The following is a 19,199-nucleotide window of genomic DNA, read 5'->3' as shown; positions in this document are numbered from 1 at the left end:
TATTTAGTAAACTAATGCTTTATAGAAATATATTTCTGTGTTTTTAGTGTCAATATATTTTTGAGGTGATAAGATATTTGGAAAAAATTTACTTAGACTGTTAGTAAATGATTTTACATTTTTCGGTTTTAAATTTATTTTGCGGAAAATTTGCATCATAAAAAAATTTGCATCATCTCATTAAAAAATTTAAGGAATCGGTTGAAAGTTAAGTTATTGTCAGATGAAGTGGGTATATCTTTCCAATGAAGCAATGGCAGTTGTCTCAAAACAATCATAAATTTGCTTCACTGTAGATGCGTTTAAAAAAGATTTGTTTGTCATTTACTATTTCTTTTAGTTTTATATTTATAGAGAAAAAATAGGAAAATGATCGGAAATGTCACTTCAAATAATTTTTTCAGAGATTCATTAAAAATATTGTTTGTTATGATATTATCAAATATTCAGTATTGTTTGATATGATTGTCAATTACAAACCCAAAAATTTTTGAATCACCTAAACAAAAATTATATTGCAATAAATTCTCACAAAATGAATAAAACTTATTGTCGACTAATTGTGTTGCAAAAAATTCTCACAAAATGTTTCAATTTAGAGCATATTAAAAAAGTTATTTAAGAAAATTCCTAATTAATTACTCTTGTCAAAAAAGGCAGACAGCTGGAAAACTTAAATACATCTGATAAGAAACAAAATATTAGAAACACATTAGTATATATTCAACAATGCATTGCTGCCTGACAAAAAAGTTTTGTATTTATTATTCTTTTATGTTTTAATATTTTGAATTAAATCATTACATTGAATTAAATCAATGTTTTTGTTTTTTTTATCATGAATCATAGTATCTTCTTATAAAAACTAATTAAATTAAATTATTTAATTAATCAAATTAATTAAACTTTGAAAAAGTTTTTTTTAGCATACATAGACTATTTAATGTCAATTAATTGATGCATTTATCTCCTCCCTCCCTCTTCCTACAATAAATCAAAAAATTTGGAAAAATGCTTGTAAAATATTATCTTTTTTTCATTAATATTTTTTTGAGACACTCTCTCAAAAAATTCTCAGAAACCTTTAAAAAGATATTTTCTTTTATTTATCTTACAACCAATTAGGTGTGTATATATATATATATATATATATATATATATATATATATATATATATATATATATATATATATATATACATATATATACAGTGGCGACAACATAAATAGCACACTTTCATGACCAGTTGGTTTTACTTTTTGATGCCAACTTTTTTGTATTTATAGCAATTGCTGTTATTTTTTATAGCATCAACAATGTTAACTTTTTTGAACGGAAATACTAATTTGACATTTATAGCTGTCAAATTGCTTGTTTTGAGCATTTTAGCGGTGGTGTTTACTTTTTTGCGGTCATTTTAAATAGCACACATATACTTTTTATTTAAAAAAACTTAAATTCTTTTATTATATCAAAAGAGAATCATTCTATTCAGTATTTAAAGGATATTCTTGTAACTCATTTAGCAAAAAAAAAAAAAAAAGTTCATTATCTATCAACTATGGGTCGAGGTAAACATGGAACAGATGTCTTTCGAGGACAAGTACAGGCATTTCGAGATCTAGGGTTGAACAATTCTGAAATAGCTCAAAGACTGAGTTGTTCTCGTAAGAAACTTATCAATGCTATTAATTTATTTAACGATACTGGCTCATTAAGCAACAAAAAACACAAGTCTCGCAAACGAAAGATAACCCCCAGAGAAGACGCAGCCATTGTCCGTATTACTAAGCTGAATCCTTTTGTTGGCGCACCAAAAATTAAAGAACAAGTTGCTCAAAATGTAAAACTCGATCTGTCTGTCAGCACTATTAAAAGTGAAAATAAGCTATTTGGAAGGGTTGTCCGAAAAAAACCATTGGTCTCAAAACCTAATCTCGTCAGCCATTTCAAGTTTGCAAAACAGCAAGTATACAAGGATTTAAGTTTTTGGCAAAATGTGCTTTGGACTGACGAGTTTAAGTTTAATTGCCTTGGATCCAACGGAAAACAATATGTTCTTCGTCCCCAAAACCAAGAACTCAGCCCTTGGTATACTCTTAAGACCGTAAAACATGGTGGTGGCAATGTGATAGTTTGGGGCAGTTTTTCATGGTGTGGTGTGTGCCCGTTGCATAGAATTCAAGGGACAATTGATCAACACATGTACAAAAAATACTAGAAAACACCATGTTGCCATATGCGGAGGAAAATCTCCCTTTGGTTTGGAAATTCTAACAAGACAATGACCCTAAGCACACCACCAGTGTTAAAGTGTGGTTTAACGCTAAGGAGATTGATTTATTGGAGTGGCCCGCACAGTCACCAGACTTAAATCCGATAAAAAATTTGTGGGAGGAAGTTGACAGAAACATAAACCGGTCAACTGCAACAAATTTAGACCGACTTTTGATCAAAGGATTGAAACAAAGGCTGCTTGGGATGCCATTACGCCTGAACGATGCCAAAAATTGATCTCGTTAATGGGCTGTCATTGTCAAGCAGTTATTGACTCAAAAGGATACCCCACTAAATATTAATTTACATCTAATAAAGTTTTCTAAACTATTTATACAAAAAACCTCCATAATTTTGGTGGCAAAAGGACGAAATGATAATTTTGTACAGGGTGTGCTATTTAAATTGCCCCCTTATTATGTACTTCTAAATCATTTATATGATTGTACTTTTTTTTTTTTTCAGTTATGATATCTTCTAAAACTAATATTTTATTAGGCTGAAAAAGTTTAGATCTCAAAAACTCAGATCTATGGAAAATATACCATTACATATTGAACATCAATCTGTGCTATTTATTTTGTCGCCACTGTATATATATATATATATATATATATATATATATATATATATATATATATATATATATATATATATGTCTCTCTAAAAATCCTAGAATCATAGCAACAACTTTAAATTTTTAAATTTTACCGTATAATCAGAAGGAATAATGAAAAGATCATCATGAAAATCATTTTTCCATTTAAAATCTTGAAAAGTAACTCTTGCAACAACTGTTGGCAAAACAGGTATCTCTATAATAAAAATCATTATAATATTAGTAAATCATTCCTATGAAATTTAACTTGTAATAAAAAAAACACTAAAAAAAGGTAAAATTTGAATTGCAATATAATCTCTATAATAAAAATCATTATAATATTAGTAAATGATTCCTATGAAATTTAACTAGTAATAAAAAAACACTAAAAAAAGGTAAAATTTGAACTACAAATTAAAAATAAATTTTAAAATAAAATATTAATTCAAAGAGTTTTTGCGTTACTTTTTATCTTAGTTTACTTAACTATCTTAGTTTAATTACAAATAATTAGCAACAATCAATCAAACTATTTTTGTACCGACTTAAATAAATTGGCATCAAATTAATAAGATAAACACATATTTACATTAATATTATATAGGTTCTAAAAGCTATTCATTTTTGCATGTATCACATTGTGTCAATATATAAGTAGTTGTATGTATGCAAGCTTAATTGAAAAAGTGAGAAAACATAGCATAATAGGTAACAATTATATGTATATATTTGCTCATTTTTAACAAATTGACAACAGCAAATTGTTCTAGGTGACACATCGGAATGGGCACCAGTGTCTAGTGGTATTATCCAAGGATCTGTGCTTGGACCAATGCAACTAAATATTAGCAAATTGAAAGCACATTTGAAGCCAAAAAAATAAGCAAATAAAGTTGCATCATCTGCAAATAAAATTCTATTGAAAAATAAATTTATCACAAGAGCTAATATCAGGGTTCATTGCAGTTTTAGAAATCCACTTTTCCCTGAGTATTCCCTGATTTTCCCCTGTTTTCAAGTACTTTTTCCCTGAGTTCAGGAAAGCTCTAATTTCTTAATTTTTTTGTTTTTCTTATTTGCTTTTCATTTTATAGCATTAGCTTTAAAAATCAACCCTAGATCTTGCTTCTTCTCAGCTTCCTCAACAAATTTTACAAATTGAAACTGCAACATTTCACTAGTTTTCTTCAGCTGATCTTGTCATTGTCATTTGATCTTGCTAACAACTTTCTTTGCCAGTTGTTTTGCTTCTTTTGTTTGTGATTGAACTTAGGTAACTTCTATATCTATTACGGGCAGATTTTACATTGATGACCATTTTGATTGTAATTATGAAATTATGTGGCTGAAGATTACTTGATAGCATATGATCTTTGACTAAAAGTCTTGCAGTTATTGATTTTTTATTTAAATTTTGTTCCAATACTTCCTAACCAATCTTCATAAATATGCAGCAACCATGATAGCATTTATAGAAAAAAGAAAGAGACAGAACCGATGGCGATATGATGAAGGGAGAGAGACTCAAGTTGGCAAATAGAGCAGGTCTCACTATGTTTACAATGTGTTTTTAGACCTTGTTTAGAATAGAAAGAGCACCATTAGAAGAACCAGCCCAAATAACACAACAGTCATGCGGTAGTGGTGTAGTGGTAGAGCACTTGCATCATAAGCAACAGGTTCCAAGTTTGATTTCCACCATGCCCCTGGTAGTAGTGTGCTTAACTTGTTTCTCCGCACAGCAGCCTTGTTTGCCAAGGTTCGTGTTTTGGATAGAGTTGAGAAAGGGTTATAATAACTATTAAGTAGCCTCCTCATCTGTAGTGGCCTTCTCGGCCTTGGAGGTAAATTTACATTAAAAAAAAACAGTATTCTATACAGGGATGCATAAGAGATTTGTAAAGGTAGAAAATGGAATCAGGAGTAAGAAAATGGCAAGCACGGTAAAGAGAAGCAACCTTAGCAAATGCTAATTTAGCAATTGATTGTAAATATGGTTTTCGTGAAAGGTCAGCAGTGAATTGAAATCCAAGAGGACATAACGAAAAAAGCTCATTGAGAGGGCTGCCATTCACCAATATTTCACCAATGATTCACCAATAATTCAGGTTGTCAGGAAAGCGAGTTGGAAAGTTGACTATTTGAGTTAGGGATTGAGAAAGGCAAAAGTTGTGGGCTTTAATGCCTGCAGAGTCACTGACACTAGAGCCAAGCCGTTCAGAGTGGTGAGCATTAAAGTCACCGACAACAACTATATTAGCTGATGGATAAAGAGAGAAGGCTTGGTCAATATGATCAGAAATAACGTCAAAAAGAGTGCAGTCTTGAGATGAAAGAGAGCCATATAGAACAAAGAGAAAGGCAATAGAGTGAAGTGGTGCTGAACGAAAGCACATGAAAGAATAGTCTGTGGATTCAAACCTAGTTTCACGATAAATCGGTGAATTCTTACAAACGTAAATGCCCAGGCCAAGCATGTGACTATTGGAGTCTTTACGAATTAGAGGAAGGTAACCATCAACACTAAGATCACAAGATGAGACAGCCGAACTCAAATTAGTCTCACAAAGAGCAAGTAGGTCTGGTGAACTTTGCAAGAGATAAGACTCAATAGAAGAAATGATGGAATCAGCCTCTCTGAGAGCTACCACAGAGTTCGAGAAACCTGACTACCAGCCGGCCTCAGAACCATAAAACTGAGTTTTAGAGCTGTACCCTCATTAGGAGATAATAGAATGAGTTGCCTAGTCATAAAAACAGAGACACAAGCAAAACCAAGAAGATCCAGCATTCAACATCCTAAACTGGAAACAATGTATTAAAAATACATCTGCGCCAGCCTAATAGACGAAGAAGGGGTGCGACGCTGGTCAACAGATAGAATCTGTTGAGTCTTGTTGTTTTTTCAGTCTTGTCGTTTTTTCAGATATCCAATGCTAAGATGCTATCAAAATATTTTTATTTATCTCAGTAATTGTAATCGAAAGTAGTAATACTGCTTCTAAACAACCGCTAAAAAATTACTCCAGGCAAAAAAAAAAGATTTTAGATTTTTTTTTTGAAAAAAAAAAAAGCTTAAATTTGGATTTCCTCATACTGCTGATTCCATTTGTGATTCAATTTGATTCATAAATCAAGACTAAAGTGCTGATTCGAAGGGCCCTAGACAGAACCTTGGGAAAAGTTACTGCATATGAAGCAGTTAGCAAGTCAGCCGTAGAATGAGAAGATAGAAAATTGTATTGATTGCCTGACAGTATAGTTGATCAAAGACTCAAAGAAATTGCTAATAACAGAAAGATATTTAATGGCTTTTTCATTATTACTATAAAAAGAATGTTTATTTTCTTTTTTCTTATTTTTTTAATATTAATTAAATTAGTTATTGCATTTTTATAAATGTTTAGTATTAACAAATTTCTTTCTTTTCTTGACATTTGCATAAATGAATTAAAATATGTTAAATTTTTGAGTTTTTAAAATGATTATTTCTTAAATTTTAAGTAAATTTTGATTTATTACTTAATTGCAGCTTTGCAACTGCAAATGATTTTTTATTTGAAACTACAAATGGTATTTTATTTAAAAAAATTAGCGAGTAATAAATAAAAAAAGTATGTTAACTTATTTACTTTATTTATTTAAAGCTTATTAGTTTATTATTTTATTATTAAAATTACATCGCTGAATATATATATTATTAAAAAATAATCACAGCAATTTAACTTGCGTTATAAAAAAAAAAGATTAACTTACATTTTGCTCAAACTTTTGATACAGCCGTTTATTTAAGATTTAATTTTGAGTACAAAAAAAAAAATGTTTAAGAAGGAAAACCAAAAAAGCAATTGCGATAAAAATAAGCTGATTATTTTTTTAAGAAAAAATAAAATTTAAAAATTGAACAATATTTAGTAATATTTTTAAATAGATTTTAAAGTCGAACCTAAGAATTAACTTTAATTTTAATAAACTTAAATATATTTTTTAAATCAAAACTAAATTATATATTTTTTAAATCTAAATTAAATTATATACTTTTTTTATCAGAATAAAATTATATATTTATATTAAATTAGTTTTAAATTAAACCATATATTTTTTATCAGAATTAAATTATGTTTTTATGATCTTTGCTTTACGCAAAGAAAAATAAAAATAAACTTTTAATTTTATTTGAGTTTTTTTCATTAGTAAATATTTACTAATGAAAAAAATTATTATTTAAATTTTTGTTTAGATAGAGCTTGTATCAAACATAATTGTTATTTAAACTTTTGTAATATATATTTTTACATAAGTGTCAAAAATTTTTAAAAAAGTTCATTTTTAAAAAAGTTCAAAAGTTAATGTGACTTTTTTAAAAATGAATTTAAAAAAATAATTTAAAAGTTAAAAAATGATAAAAAGTAGCTTAACCGAAATTGCTTACTGCTTACAAAAAAATCATTTAAGACGTACGTATATCGCTTTATGCTTAACACTTTAAAACAAGGCCTGGTTATAAAAACAACTGTAGTGAGCAATTTTCAATAATAATAAAGACTCAAAATTTATATATTGCAAAATAACTTCAAACTTAATATTCCCTGAGTTTTCCCTGATTTTAAAGATTAAAAAAAAAAATTCCCTGACTTTTCAAGATATTCCTTGAATTTCCAAATTTTTAAAACTTTTCCCTGGTTTTCCAGGTTTTCCCTGAGTACCATGAACCCTAAACACTATGGAAGAAACTCTATACAACATATGACAGACCATTTTTTGACATTTAGAAAACAAAGTATGCATTTAGTCACCATCAACGAAAAAGGACCAAAAGTATTTATTCAAAAATTCAAAACCATAAAAGAAACCGACAAAGTGAAATGGTGTCTACCAACAATCACAAAAGAGCCAAGAGCTGGTCATAAAGGACAACTTTAGTTGTCCTTTATGACCAGCTCTTGGTGTAGTGGTAGAGCAGCGTGTAGTGGTGTAGTGGTAGATCAGCAGTAGTGGTGTAGTGGTAGAGCGCTCACCTTGTAAGTGAGAAGTCAAAGTTTGATCCCCACCACATCCCTAGTAGTAGCACGTTTAACTTATTTCTTAGCATAGCAGCCTTGTTCTTCAAGGTTCGTGTTTTGGAGTTGAAGAATTGAAAGAGGGTTGTAACCATAATAAAATAGCCTTCTCGACCGTAATGGCCTTCCCAACCTTGAGGAGGTGAATAAGATAAAATTAAAAAAACTCGGCAAAGAAGTCGGCAACAGCGCACTGCAAAGCAATTTCTTCACTAACTGAATCAAGAATTATTGGAATGCACAATCCGACGATTCTGTGAATACAGAAACAGACAACACATTCAAGAATCAACTGCACAACCTCCAGCATAGTTGCTACAGTGGCTTATCCATGGATGGGCTACTTCATGTGAGCCAATAAGTTTGTACTAGAACTTATTATATCTAGCTAACTAACTAAAGTGTTATATGCATTTTTTTTTGTAATTAGAAGATGCATTTGGATACTAGATGTAACATTTAAACAATGGGTGTTATTTTTGATCAATTAATCAATTTAGTTTTTAATGCTTATATTTTTATTATGTCATTGCACACCAATAAATTAAATAATATTATCTAAATATCACTTAAATTATCAATTTAAGTTATATTTAGATAATATTAAATTAACTATCAATTAAAATATTAAAACACACTTCAACCAAGCTGAAGATATCAAAGCCATATTATGCGACAGGAAACAAAAAGAGATGCTCATCAAAGCAACAAAAATGCTACCAGAAAGTGATTAGCAGAGGCTAACTATGAATTCAAAAATTAATGGTATAATAAAATACAAAAAAATTCTTCAGTGCTGTCTTATAAGAGTTAGGTGAAAGAATTTTCACATTTCATCACTTCTTTTCATTGAAAACCCAAATAAAACTAATAAGTAACATAATGCAACCTTTAACAATATACAACAAAAAAATCTATATGCATTGATGAAAATTAAGTCAGTAAGATTAGAAACCAGTTATTTGATTGTAAAGAGACATTTTTATAACAAAGATAGCTAATATTTTATAATTTAAATTTTACCAATTTTTACAGGAAAACCAGTAGGTAACTTCAATGAAACAAACTCTTTGATTTTTTCAAAATGTTTAGAAGGTGCAACCACATTTAGAACACCTAGTATTCTTCAAATACAATGAATATCATAAAAAATTTAGTTACCATAGTGACAATAGCAATATATATATATATATAATATAGTAATATAATGTATATTATACAACATAATACAACAAAATATATACAACATAACAACATATATAAAACAAAACTACTATTAATCATATTTTCTTGAAATTAAAATTATTTTAAAAATTGTAAATTTCTAAAACTATTTTAAAATATTATTTAAATAACAAATAATGAAATAAAAAACTTACAAATCTGTGGTAAGTGGAAAATTTTGATTCTGTAAAAAATCAAAGAAATAAAGTAAAAAAAATGAAACTATGACAAAAAAACTATTATGCAGATACTATAAAACTTGTAAATATTATAAAACAATAAAAAAATCAAGAAACAAAAATAAAATAATAGAAAACTTACCATACAGACATTTACTTTCATAGTCCTTTTGTTTTCCACAACTTTAGGGCTTCTTCCTATGCAGGGCATTCTTGTGATGTGCATAATTAAAAATAATTGTTTTTACACATTTAAAAAAAAGTTATAGCAAAACTAAATTAAATTATAAAACTAAAAACTTTTATTAAACATTTGTTATTTTTGTTTTTCTTTAAAAAAACCTTTAAAAAAAACTTATTTTCAAAAAATTATTAGAACCGTTCAAACTATCAGATTAAAAGTCTTGTTCAAAACGATAGCTTTTCACTATAACACAGTGGGTCAAACAGTTGTTTTCATGGACATTGGTTCATAACTTTTGAATGGTAAGTGCTATGGGGTTGATTCAAGACTTTTTGAAAAGTTTTTATGTGTAAATTTTAGAAAAACTAAAAAATAATTTTGATACAGGATATTTAGGTCATAATTAAAAATATGAAAAATTTCATAAAAAAATGCTTTTTTATAGGTTATAACAAAAATGCATATAAATGCTTATAAATATGCATGTATATTTTGTAATACAAAGATAACATAGGTACATCAATGGCATAAACAATAAAAATTATCAAATAAAGTATTAATATACGTAATTTATTCATATGTTAACATTTTAAAATGTTTCATCTTCAGATAAAATGTTATTAGAGACATTTCGTTTATAAGAATATTTATCAGAATGTCCTCATTCATACCAAAATTTACAGAATGGCTTTGAGTTGTATCTCTTGTCAAAAAAAATTTGATTAGGCGATATCCAGATTTAGTTAATGGTGTCTCAAGAAAAAACTCCTAAATTGATTAATGGTGTCTGTTAAATTGACAATTGATGTACTAATCTACAATTGACAATTGAGGAGTTTTTTCTTGAGAGTCTAGTAACTAATCTTAATATTTTATTATTACTTTTTAACCCTGAATCATAAAGATTAAGACTTTTTTCATTATTCAAAATTAGCTCCCAAGAATGACCCACCAGTTTGAAAAAGTGATAATGTTATACTGATCCAATGTCCAGGTAAATTTATTTTTGTAACAGGTGGAAACTTGTTAATTAGGAGTAAATAAAAATCTGTACAATAGTTTTTATATTGATCCACATTAACTTTTCTTTTTGAGGAAAATACTCAAAGAATTACTGAGAGTATCAATTCGAACTTTTGAAACGTTGCATGATATTAAACAGGCAATTGTGCAATAATTAAATCCCTGTTTGATTTTTTGTGCAAAAGTTCTCTAGCTATATAACCTGTTGTTATTGTTCCTATTTTTCCAATTGTATCAGGGTAGTCCCATTTTATACCTGTTTTTTGTAATATCTGCTTGTAATAAAGTCTCTGCTTGCTTCAGAAATCTATTTGAAGCACTGAAAGAGGACTCAGACCAATCGAAAACACCAGCTTTCACATGTACAACAGTTTTCATAAAATGGTCAAATTTACCCAGTAAAGTACGAAGAACCTATAAAAATATCAGTAATTTTTAAATGTAATAATTTTTAATATCAAGTATGTTCACATATTAAAAATATAGAATAATATGAACACTATTACAAGATACCAATTTACTTGTATTGGCTTTACATCATAGGTTGGAATTGGTTTGAAGGTTTGTCCAGCCCTTGTGATATAATCAGGTTTTTTTTTAAAGTAAAGAAACATCTTCTTGTTCAAGTTGATTAAATATTTCATTCATAGTTAGTGTCTTAATCGATTACAAAACCATTTTCAATTCTTTTAATATTCAAACACTGATGTTTTGAGCATGTGCTAAGATCACAATATGCACCTCCTGAAATAAAGATTCGCTGCTTTTATACCCATCATATATGACTGCACTATCACCTGTACATTAAACTGTTTTCCCTCTTTATACATAAGGAAACCATTTTTAACTCTTTTATGTCAGAATTAAAAACAGACAATGATTGAAGAGTTTCTCTTGATTCTTTTTCCATTTGAAGACGCAGCTCTTTGTGACTCAGTGGGGCATTTTGTGACTTTTGCAACCATATTAAGAAACCTGCCCCTGTTTCAAGTGAAAATGGACAAAACATTGTTAGTATGATATTGCTGATCTTAACATTATCTTTTTAATTAAATATTACATGGCTTCCACTACCATTAAATCCAAACTTTATTTTCATTAGTATACTTTCAATGTTTATATCTAAAAAAAAATTCTCCAATATCCTTTGCATCGTCAGTTTAATAGCCTGAAATAGAATGAAGTAAACACAAGAATAAAGTTCAAGATAATTCATAATAATTGGTGTAACTTCAAATTGTTTTCTTCTGAGATGATTCCAACAAGGCAATATATTAAAACCAGCAGTTAAAGGAGTTTTTTTTTTGGTTTGTATATATTTGCCTAGTATATATTTGGTTTGTATTTATTTGCCATATTTCCCAAGAGCACAAACTGTTTAAATTGATATTGTTTCTATTGGAAACTTATTTAAAGAGTTATTTTTCAACAGCAAGGTTTCCTTACCCGCCTTAAATTGTATGCTAGCATAGCCCATTTTTTTAAGTTTGTTTTTCTTCAGATGCAGATCTTTGCCAGCTATTCTGAACTATTGTTTTTTGTGCAAATGTTAATTCATTGGAGCCAAGAGTCTTAGCAATTATTAGTATACAAACTGTTATATTTGCAGAAAAAAATTTTGGTTGTTTATTTTCCTCAGCAATAAAAATTTCAAATAAGTCAAATTCAGTGAGCTTCATTGTTATTAAACTAAAGACATAAATATTTTTGTTGATTCATTATCTAATAACTTTTTAAATAAAATGATTTAAACTTAAAATAATATAATTCAAAATATAAACAAGTTTACAGGACAATTAAAAATGTTATATTATTACTATATACACCACAAAGCCCTCAGTTTTTTTTGGTACTTTTTATTACATTTTAAATAACCATTTTGTTACAATATTTAAGATACAAATATATAATAATATAAATATAATGATCATTATTGAAAAATAAAAGAACGAGTCAACTTGTAGAAGACCAAGGTCTTGTCGTCGAGTACCGCTAAGAAATGTTTGTGTTAAAACTTATAAGATATTTACAAGATAAAAAAAAGAAGTTAATGAAGTAAGAAACTTCAAATATTCTGTTATAAATACAAGATGCGTTATATCAATTATAAATGTAGATTACAGTTGTTAATGATACATATATGATTTTTCATAAATTCATGTTTAAATAGAGGGTAAAAAGGAAGGTCACTAAAAAATATCAGAAGTAAATTGTTAAATCTTCGATTGTAAAAATGAGTCCTTTAAGCTTTTATTTAAAAGAAAAGTAGTTACTTTGATGAATAAAATCCTTGGTAAAATTTTTAAAAATTATTTTATTCCATAAGAATGGTCTGCGATAATCAATACAAAATTTTAAAATATTTGTTTGAAAAAAGGGCTGCTAAATAAAATTATCATTTTGTAAAATGTATTTATTTTTATTTTTTGATGAATATAAATTATGGAAAGAAATCGGGGATGGATTGGTTTTACATTTAAACATAAAACAAAAAATATTAAAAATATTAGGCTCATTTCAAACTTCACATCAAAACTTTCATTTCAATTAATAGAGGCTTGGCATGAGAATAACGATCTTTAAAATACATAAGACATGCTATATGCTTCTGCTGACAATAAAGAAGTTTAAATTTACTCTTATTTGTACTACCCCAAGCAATGTTTGCATAGTTTATGTGACAATGAATGTGAAAATGAGTGATATAATTGTACCAAAGTACATTTATTTAAAACTTTTCTTGTTTTGTACAATATTCCTATACTTTTTGAAATTTTACTTGAAAGTTTTTAATGTGATTTTTCCATGTAAGATTTTTATCTATATAAACACCTAGAAAGTTGGTTACTGTTACTTTTTTAATTTGAATATTGTCAATAACAAGTTGAGACATGTTAATTGGCAATTAATGTTTTTGATGAGGATGGAAAAGAATCCATTTGGTTTTATGTTTTATTATGTTAAGAGATAGGTTGTTAGTCTAAAACCAGTTAGATATTTTGATTAAGTCAATGTTCACGTAAATTACATGAACATCAAGTAGAAAAAGATTAGCTTTTGTGTGACATAAATTAGTATCATCAGCAAACATAATTGTTATTAAATCGGAGACTTTATTGATCATTAATATAAATAAAGAAAAGTAGAGGTCCTAATATGGATCCTTGAGGAACTCCACATGTTATATTTAACAAATTTGATGAAAATGTTTCACCAACATAAAAAAATTGTTTACAATTAGTTAAATAACTTTTCAACCATTTTAAAACATTGCCTGTTATACCATAATATTTTAATTTTTTAGCAAGAATTTTATGATCAATTGTATCAAACGCTTTTGCTAAATCAATAAATATTCCTAATGTGAATTTAAAATTGCTAAATGAGCCTGATATACTTGTTGTAAGCTGAATAATAGCATGCTTTATTGAATTAATTTTTAATTCAATAAAGCATGTTATTATTCAGTTCACTTTATTGAATTAAAGTTGTACAAAATTCTTTCTAAAATTTTAGAAAAATCAGATAGGATGGAGATTGGACAATAGTGTTTTACATTAGTTCTCCTTTAAATATAGGAATAATGTTTGCTATTTTTAAATCATCAGGAAAAACTCCCTGATTAATAGAGCATTTAAAAATTTGAAAAAGTATGTCTTTTAAAACGCCAAACACCTTTATTAATTTTTAGGGTTTGGAATTTTTTCAGCTAGGTTTGGTCATACAGATACAAAATATTTATTAAATTCGGAAGCAATTGTTTTTTGATCAAAAAAAAGATTATCATCTATTTTAATAACTGAGGGAAAAGATTGTGACATTTTTTTACCAGTAATTTTGTTTAGTGTTACCAGTAATTTTGTTTATTAGTTGCCAAGTGTGTTTTGAGTTTAATTTGTATTTTTCAAGTAAATCGGTGTAGTATATTTTTTTGAATTTTTCCTTAGGTGTTCAAATAATCTTACGTAGTTTTTATAAATGGTTTAACTCACAGTTGTTTTTGATTTTTAATATAAAGTTTTTGTTTAATTTTAGAAGATTTTAGAATACCCTTAGTAATCCATGGCGATTTAATTTTTTTATGATTGTAATTTACTTCCACTTTGGGAAAACTGATGTCATAAATTTCATAAAAAATTAAAAAAAAAAATTTGTATATCAAATTAATGTCTTTAGAAAAGTTAATGTCCAAATTAATTAAAGATTCGATATTTAAAAGATTCTAGGTTTTTATTATGAAAATTTATTTTTTAAATGATTTTTTTTTCATTATATAAAATTTTCGCATAAATATCTATTGAAAAGAAAATAGAGAAATGATCAGATATGTCACTATTAATAATGCCTTTTTTAAGCAATAAAAAATTATTTAAAAAACACTAAAATTTTGCTAAATTTTAGTTGTTTCATTAGGTATAACATATAAAAAAAAAATTGTGTGCAATAATCTATGAAGTTAACATTCACATTTCCATACACTGCAGTCTAAGACTGTTTCTACATACAATTATCCCATTAGCACTGCTTATATAGTGGCATTTTTTCTTACATAATGCCAAAAATGACTTTTATGTATCATTTATACCTATTACATATCTTTTGTAATGAATTTGCATTATTCAAACTAGTATATTAATTGAACAAATCATGCATTTTGAATTAATTTTTTTAATGAACTGGAAATTTATTTGGCTTTCAATAACAACTAACTTAAATTTATTTTGGTAACATTGATTTTTGAGCAATGTCCACTGTTTGGCCCACTGTGCATAGAAACGATAGCTTGTCACCATAAGCCTGTATATCTTATTTGATATCACAAGAAAATGTTACACAATGACTGACATACAGTAGACTATTTTTCTGATAAAACTCTTTTTCTAAAAAATGTTGTTCATTTTTTATTTATTTTTCACACTTAAATCTGTGTTTGTGAAATCACAAGCATTTAAATAAAAAATAAAATCACAAGTGTTTTAATAAAAAATGAAATCACGAGTGTTTTAATGAAAAATAAAATCATAATCGTTTTAATGAAAAGCAGATATAGTTTAGCTAACCTAAAATCTATTTTAAACTTTATGTTAAAAATTATAAAGAGACTAACGCACCCAGAAGCTTTAATATATTCTTCCCAGCTGAAAGGACAAGCAGGTGGAGGAGACAATGATTCTCTTCTACCTACCTAAAAAATATATGTAATAGTATATAAAATAAAAACTTGTATAAAATATGTCTGACAGAAGCAATGTTAGTAGATTAAAATGTTAGTAGAAAGAATCTTAGGTGTTGCTAGTAGCTACACATTTTGTGTTTACTTTATTATAAAAATAACAATCTTTTTATGTTTGAAATTTTTTTTCTTATAACTGTTACTAAACTATGAATATATATATATATATATATATATATATATATATATATATATATATATATATATATATATATATATATATATATATATATATATATATATATATATATATATATATATATATATATATATATATATATATATATATATATATATATATATATATATACATATTATATATATAATATATGTGAGCCATCTACTAAAATTCATTCTTGTGTTACTCGTCATTCAAATGAGTCTCATGCTTTTACTGTGACTGTTCTTAAGTGCTCCAAAAACTCTTATTCATCTAGTTCTTTTCCTCGAACAACATCAACAACATCAGCATTCATATTTAGTAAAGTAAATACAAATTAATTTGATAGAACTCGAAAAATTGTCCAAATTTTTATTCCATTAATTTAAGTTTTCTTATTCAGTTTATCAAAATTTTGCATGTTCAGTAGCAATGTTATGATGCCACATAGAAAGCACAAAGTATCTTGTGGATAAATTTTCCAGCAAGAAAATGATCCAAAGCACCATGTAAATTCAAAAATCAATAAAACTTTGTTGATAGAAATTGCAAAAAAAATTAGAGTTTTGAATTGGCTTTTCCATGCCCAGATTTAAATCTGCAGAGCATCTTTAGGATCACCTCAACTGTCAATTAAAAAGCAAAAAAGCAACCAATAAAAATGATTTATACAAGATGCTTTAGAATTGAGGCACAAAAATTCCCATAGATGTTCTAATGAACTTAGTTAACTCTGTGTCATTGCTTATACTTGAAAAAATCACATCTATCAGAATATAAAATACTGGAACCCAATACAAGCCTTTTTGGCCATATAAAAATCCTCTGAACCATTTTCATCACATTCAAAAAGATTTCAAAGCTTAAAAACTAAACAGTTGACTTAAGAAACTTCTTCTATCACTTTTAAGATAAGAATTATAAAAATGGATTAAAGTGAATAAATAAGTTTTGTTAAATAAATTTGCTAAAGATAGATTCCAAGGTAGTTACAAGCCCATTAGGCAAAAGATCTAGATTTTTTTTGAATGTTAATACATCTCCCCAAGGCTGAGAAGCCACTACAGAGGAGGCTACTTTAGTTGTGGTTACAACCCTCTCTCTGGTTAATTCTAAAACATTGTATGTCCATTTTAGACAGTTACAAGAAAAATGATTTTAAAAGTTTCAATGTGTATACAAATTCAAATATTTAAAAATATAATGTTTTTAAATATTTAAAAATATTATACACAGAAATGTTGAAGCAATACAATAAAGCAACAATTATAATACATTTTTAAATATTTAAATTTGTATATGAGTTTAAACTTTCAAAATTATTTTCTCACAACTGTACAATGTTTTAGAATTAACCCATTGATATATATTAGTGAATAAGATTCAAAAGCAACAAAAGTTTATTCGATATTGGATCAGACATGCTATAGTCATACATAATATATATGACTTTTTTCATGTTATTTACTCAGGGGGCTTCTTTATTGTAGTTACAATCCTCTCAACTCTTCACCTCCGAAACACAAACCTTGACAAATAAGGTTGCTGCGTGGAGAAACAGGTTGATATTTGAACAATTATTATTTTTGTGTCCACTATCTGAAAAATGCATAGAGATAATATGAGTGAATGAGCAAAACAAAGGTCAAAAGTGGTAACACAACAAACAAGAAAAAGAAACAATATGAGAAAAACAAAGATAACAAAGATCAAAATCATTATTATAGAGACACAAAAAATAAGAAGTCAAAAAATAAGAAATACAGCTGGAACATTGACAACACTTCTTATAATTTCAAGTGAGTCTAATTCTGATGGAGAAGAGAACGAATTTAAAAAAAAACTTGATTAAAAAAAAAAGAGAGAGAAGTGTGACCAAAATTAATATTATAGATACTTTTAATATAAATTTTATGGACAACTGTAAAGTAATGGAAATGTTTAAAAGTGAAATTTTAAGAGAATTAGAAGAAAAAAAGATACAAGAGGTTTGCAGAGTAGTCATTTATATTCGTGTCTCACAAGCAAGTGTTGAGAGGCAAACAAGTGACTACACTATTTAAGTTTTATCAAAAAAAATTTATTTCAATCAAAAACAAGGAGCCTGGAGCCAATTTTTGGACCTCAACACTAAAGCCCTGAACCCTATTAACTCAATCAAATATCTCAGTACCTAAATTAATTCTAGTATTTTTGTTATCCAATTTTAAAGGCTTGACAATGAAAATAAGCAGATCAATGGATATGCTGGACAATTGACAGTTTGGCCAGCAGGTTTACAGAGTAATTTTTAGCTCACAATATGCATGTATGGTGATAGCAACAAGCTCTAATGAGGTTATATTATTTCTAAAACAAGGCATTGAAGATTATTTATTTCCATTATCATAATTAAATCCTAATGTGTTCTACCAAAATACTTTAAACTATTGCTTTAAAATAAAACTAATTATGAAGTACTTATAAAGTACTAAAATTCTGTTTCTTTTGAGATTCAGGTTGACATACTTTTGAAAAACTTAATTTTCATGATATAAGATCCCTTTGAATTATCAAGAGCCAATAGCAACCCCTTTAAAAAATTTTGTTAATTTTTAAAAACCAGAATTATTTTTTAAAGGGTGGCCTGCAACATTATTCTAAATGGGCATTTTAAGAATGAACTTTATTAATGACATCGTGCCAAAGAAGCCCCTTACACTAAAAAACCTCTCTGAGGAGTATTCATCTGTAAGGGTGTATTTTAACTTCCAGTTAACTTGCTGTGTCCTAATAGGGTAGCTAATCTGTTTATCTTCTGATGAGGGTACAACTCAATTTAATGGTTCTAAGATTGGCTGGTAGTAAGGTTTCCTGATCCCTGTTTTAGGTTTTTTCCATTAACAGCTGGTGTGCTTGTTAGTGCTTTTAGTGAGCATTGTTGAGGCTACATAAATAATCTTTTGTTACAACTTTGCATTGATTAGTAGGAAGAAGGCAATTACTAAGCTTATTGCTCCAGTTATTAATTATTGTAAAACAGCTAACCCTGATAAGACTAAAGCTAAAAACTTTTGTCTTTCTAATCTCTTATTCAGATAGTTAACTGTGACTTGTTTTTAACATTAACAGACAATCCAATATCTTACCTTCACTCCTTGATTTGTTTTGTTTCTAAGTTGTGACTTTTTCCTTTAGGTCAGTTTTAAACCTAGTCTCACTTTCCAACTTTTAAACCAAGTCTCACTTCCACCAAGTCTCGCTCCTAATTGTTTTCAA

At 27.5% G+C, this 19,199-nt stretch overlaps 1 protein-coding gene across 1 annotated transcript in view; it reads right to left on the bottom strand.

Annotated features, from left to right (window-relative positions):
• LOC101236625 (ankyrin repeat domain-containing protein 13C-A) overlaps nt 1–19,199 on the bottom strand; it is a 74,685-nt gene that overhangs the window by 4,206 nt on the left and 51,280 nt on the right. The window contains exons 14-18 of the mRNA XM_065818465.1: nt 15,660–15,733; nt 9,484–9,553; nt 9,318–9,346; nt 8,962–9,062; nt 2,989–3,092 (exon numbers count right to left, since the gene is read on the bottom strand). Coding sequence (XP_065674537.1) covers nt 2,989–3,092; nt 8,962–9,062; nt 9,318–9,346; nt 9,484–9,553; nt 15,660–15,733 — 378 coding nt within the window. The remainder of the gene's footprint in view (nt 1–2,988; nt 3,093–8,961; nt 9,063–9,317; nt 9,347–9,483; nt 9,554–15,659; nt 15,734–19,199) is intronic.

The sequence above is a fragment of the Hydra vulgaris genome, chromosome 14, assembly GCF_038396675.1.
Source record: "Hydra vulgaris chromosome 14, alternate assembly HydraT2T_AEP".
NCBI lineage: Eukaryota > Metazoa > Cnidaria > Hydrozoa > Anthoathecata > Hydridae > Hydra > Hydra vulgaris.
This window is presented reverse-complemented; position numbering and strand designations above follow the sequence as displayed.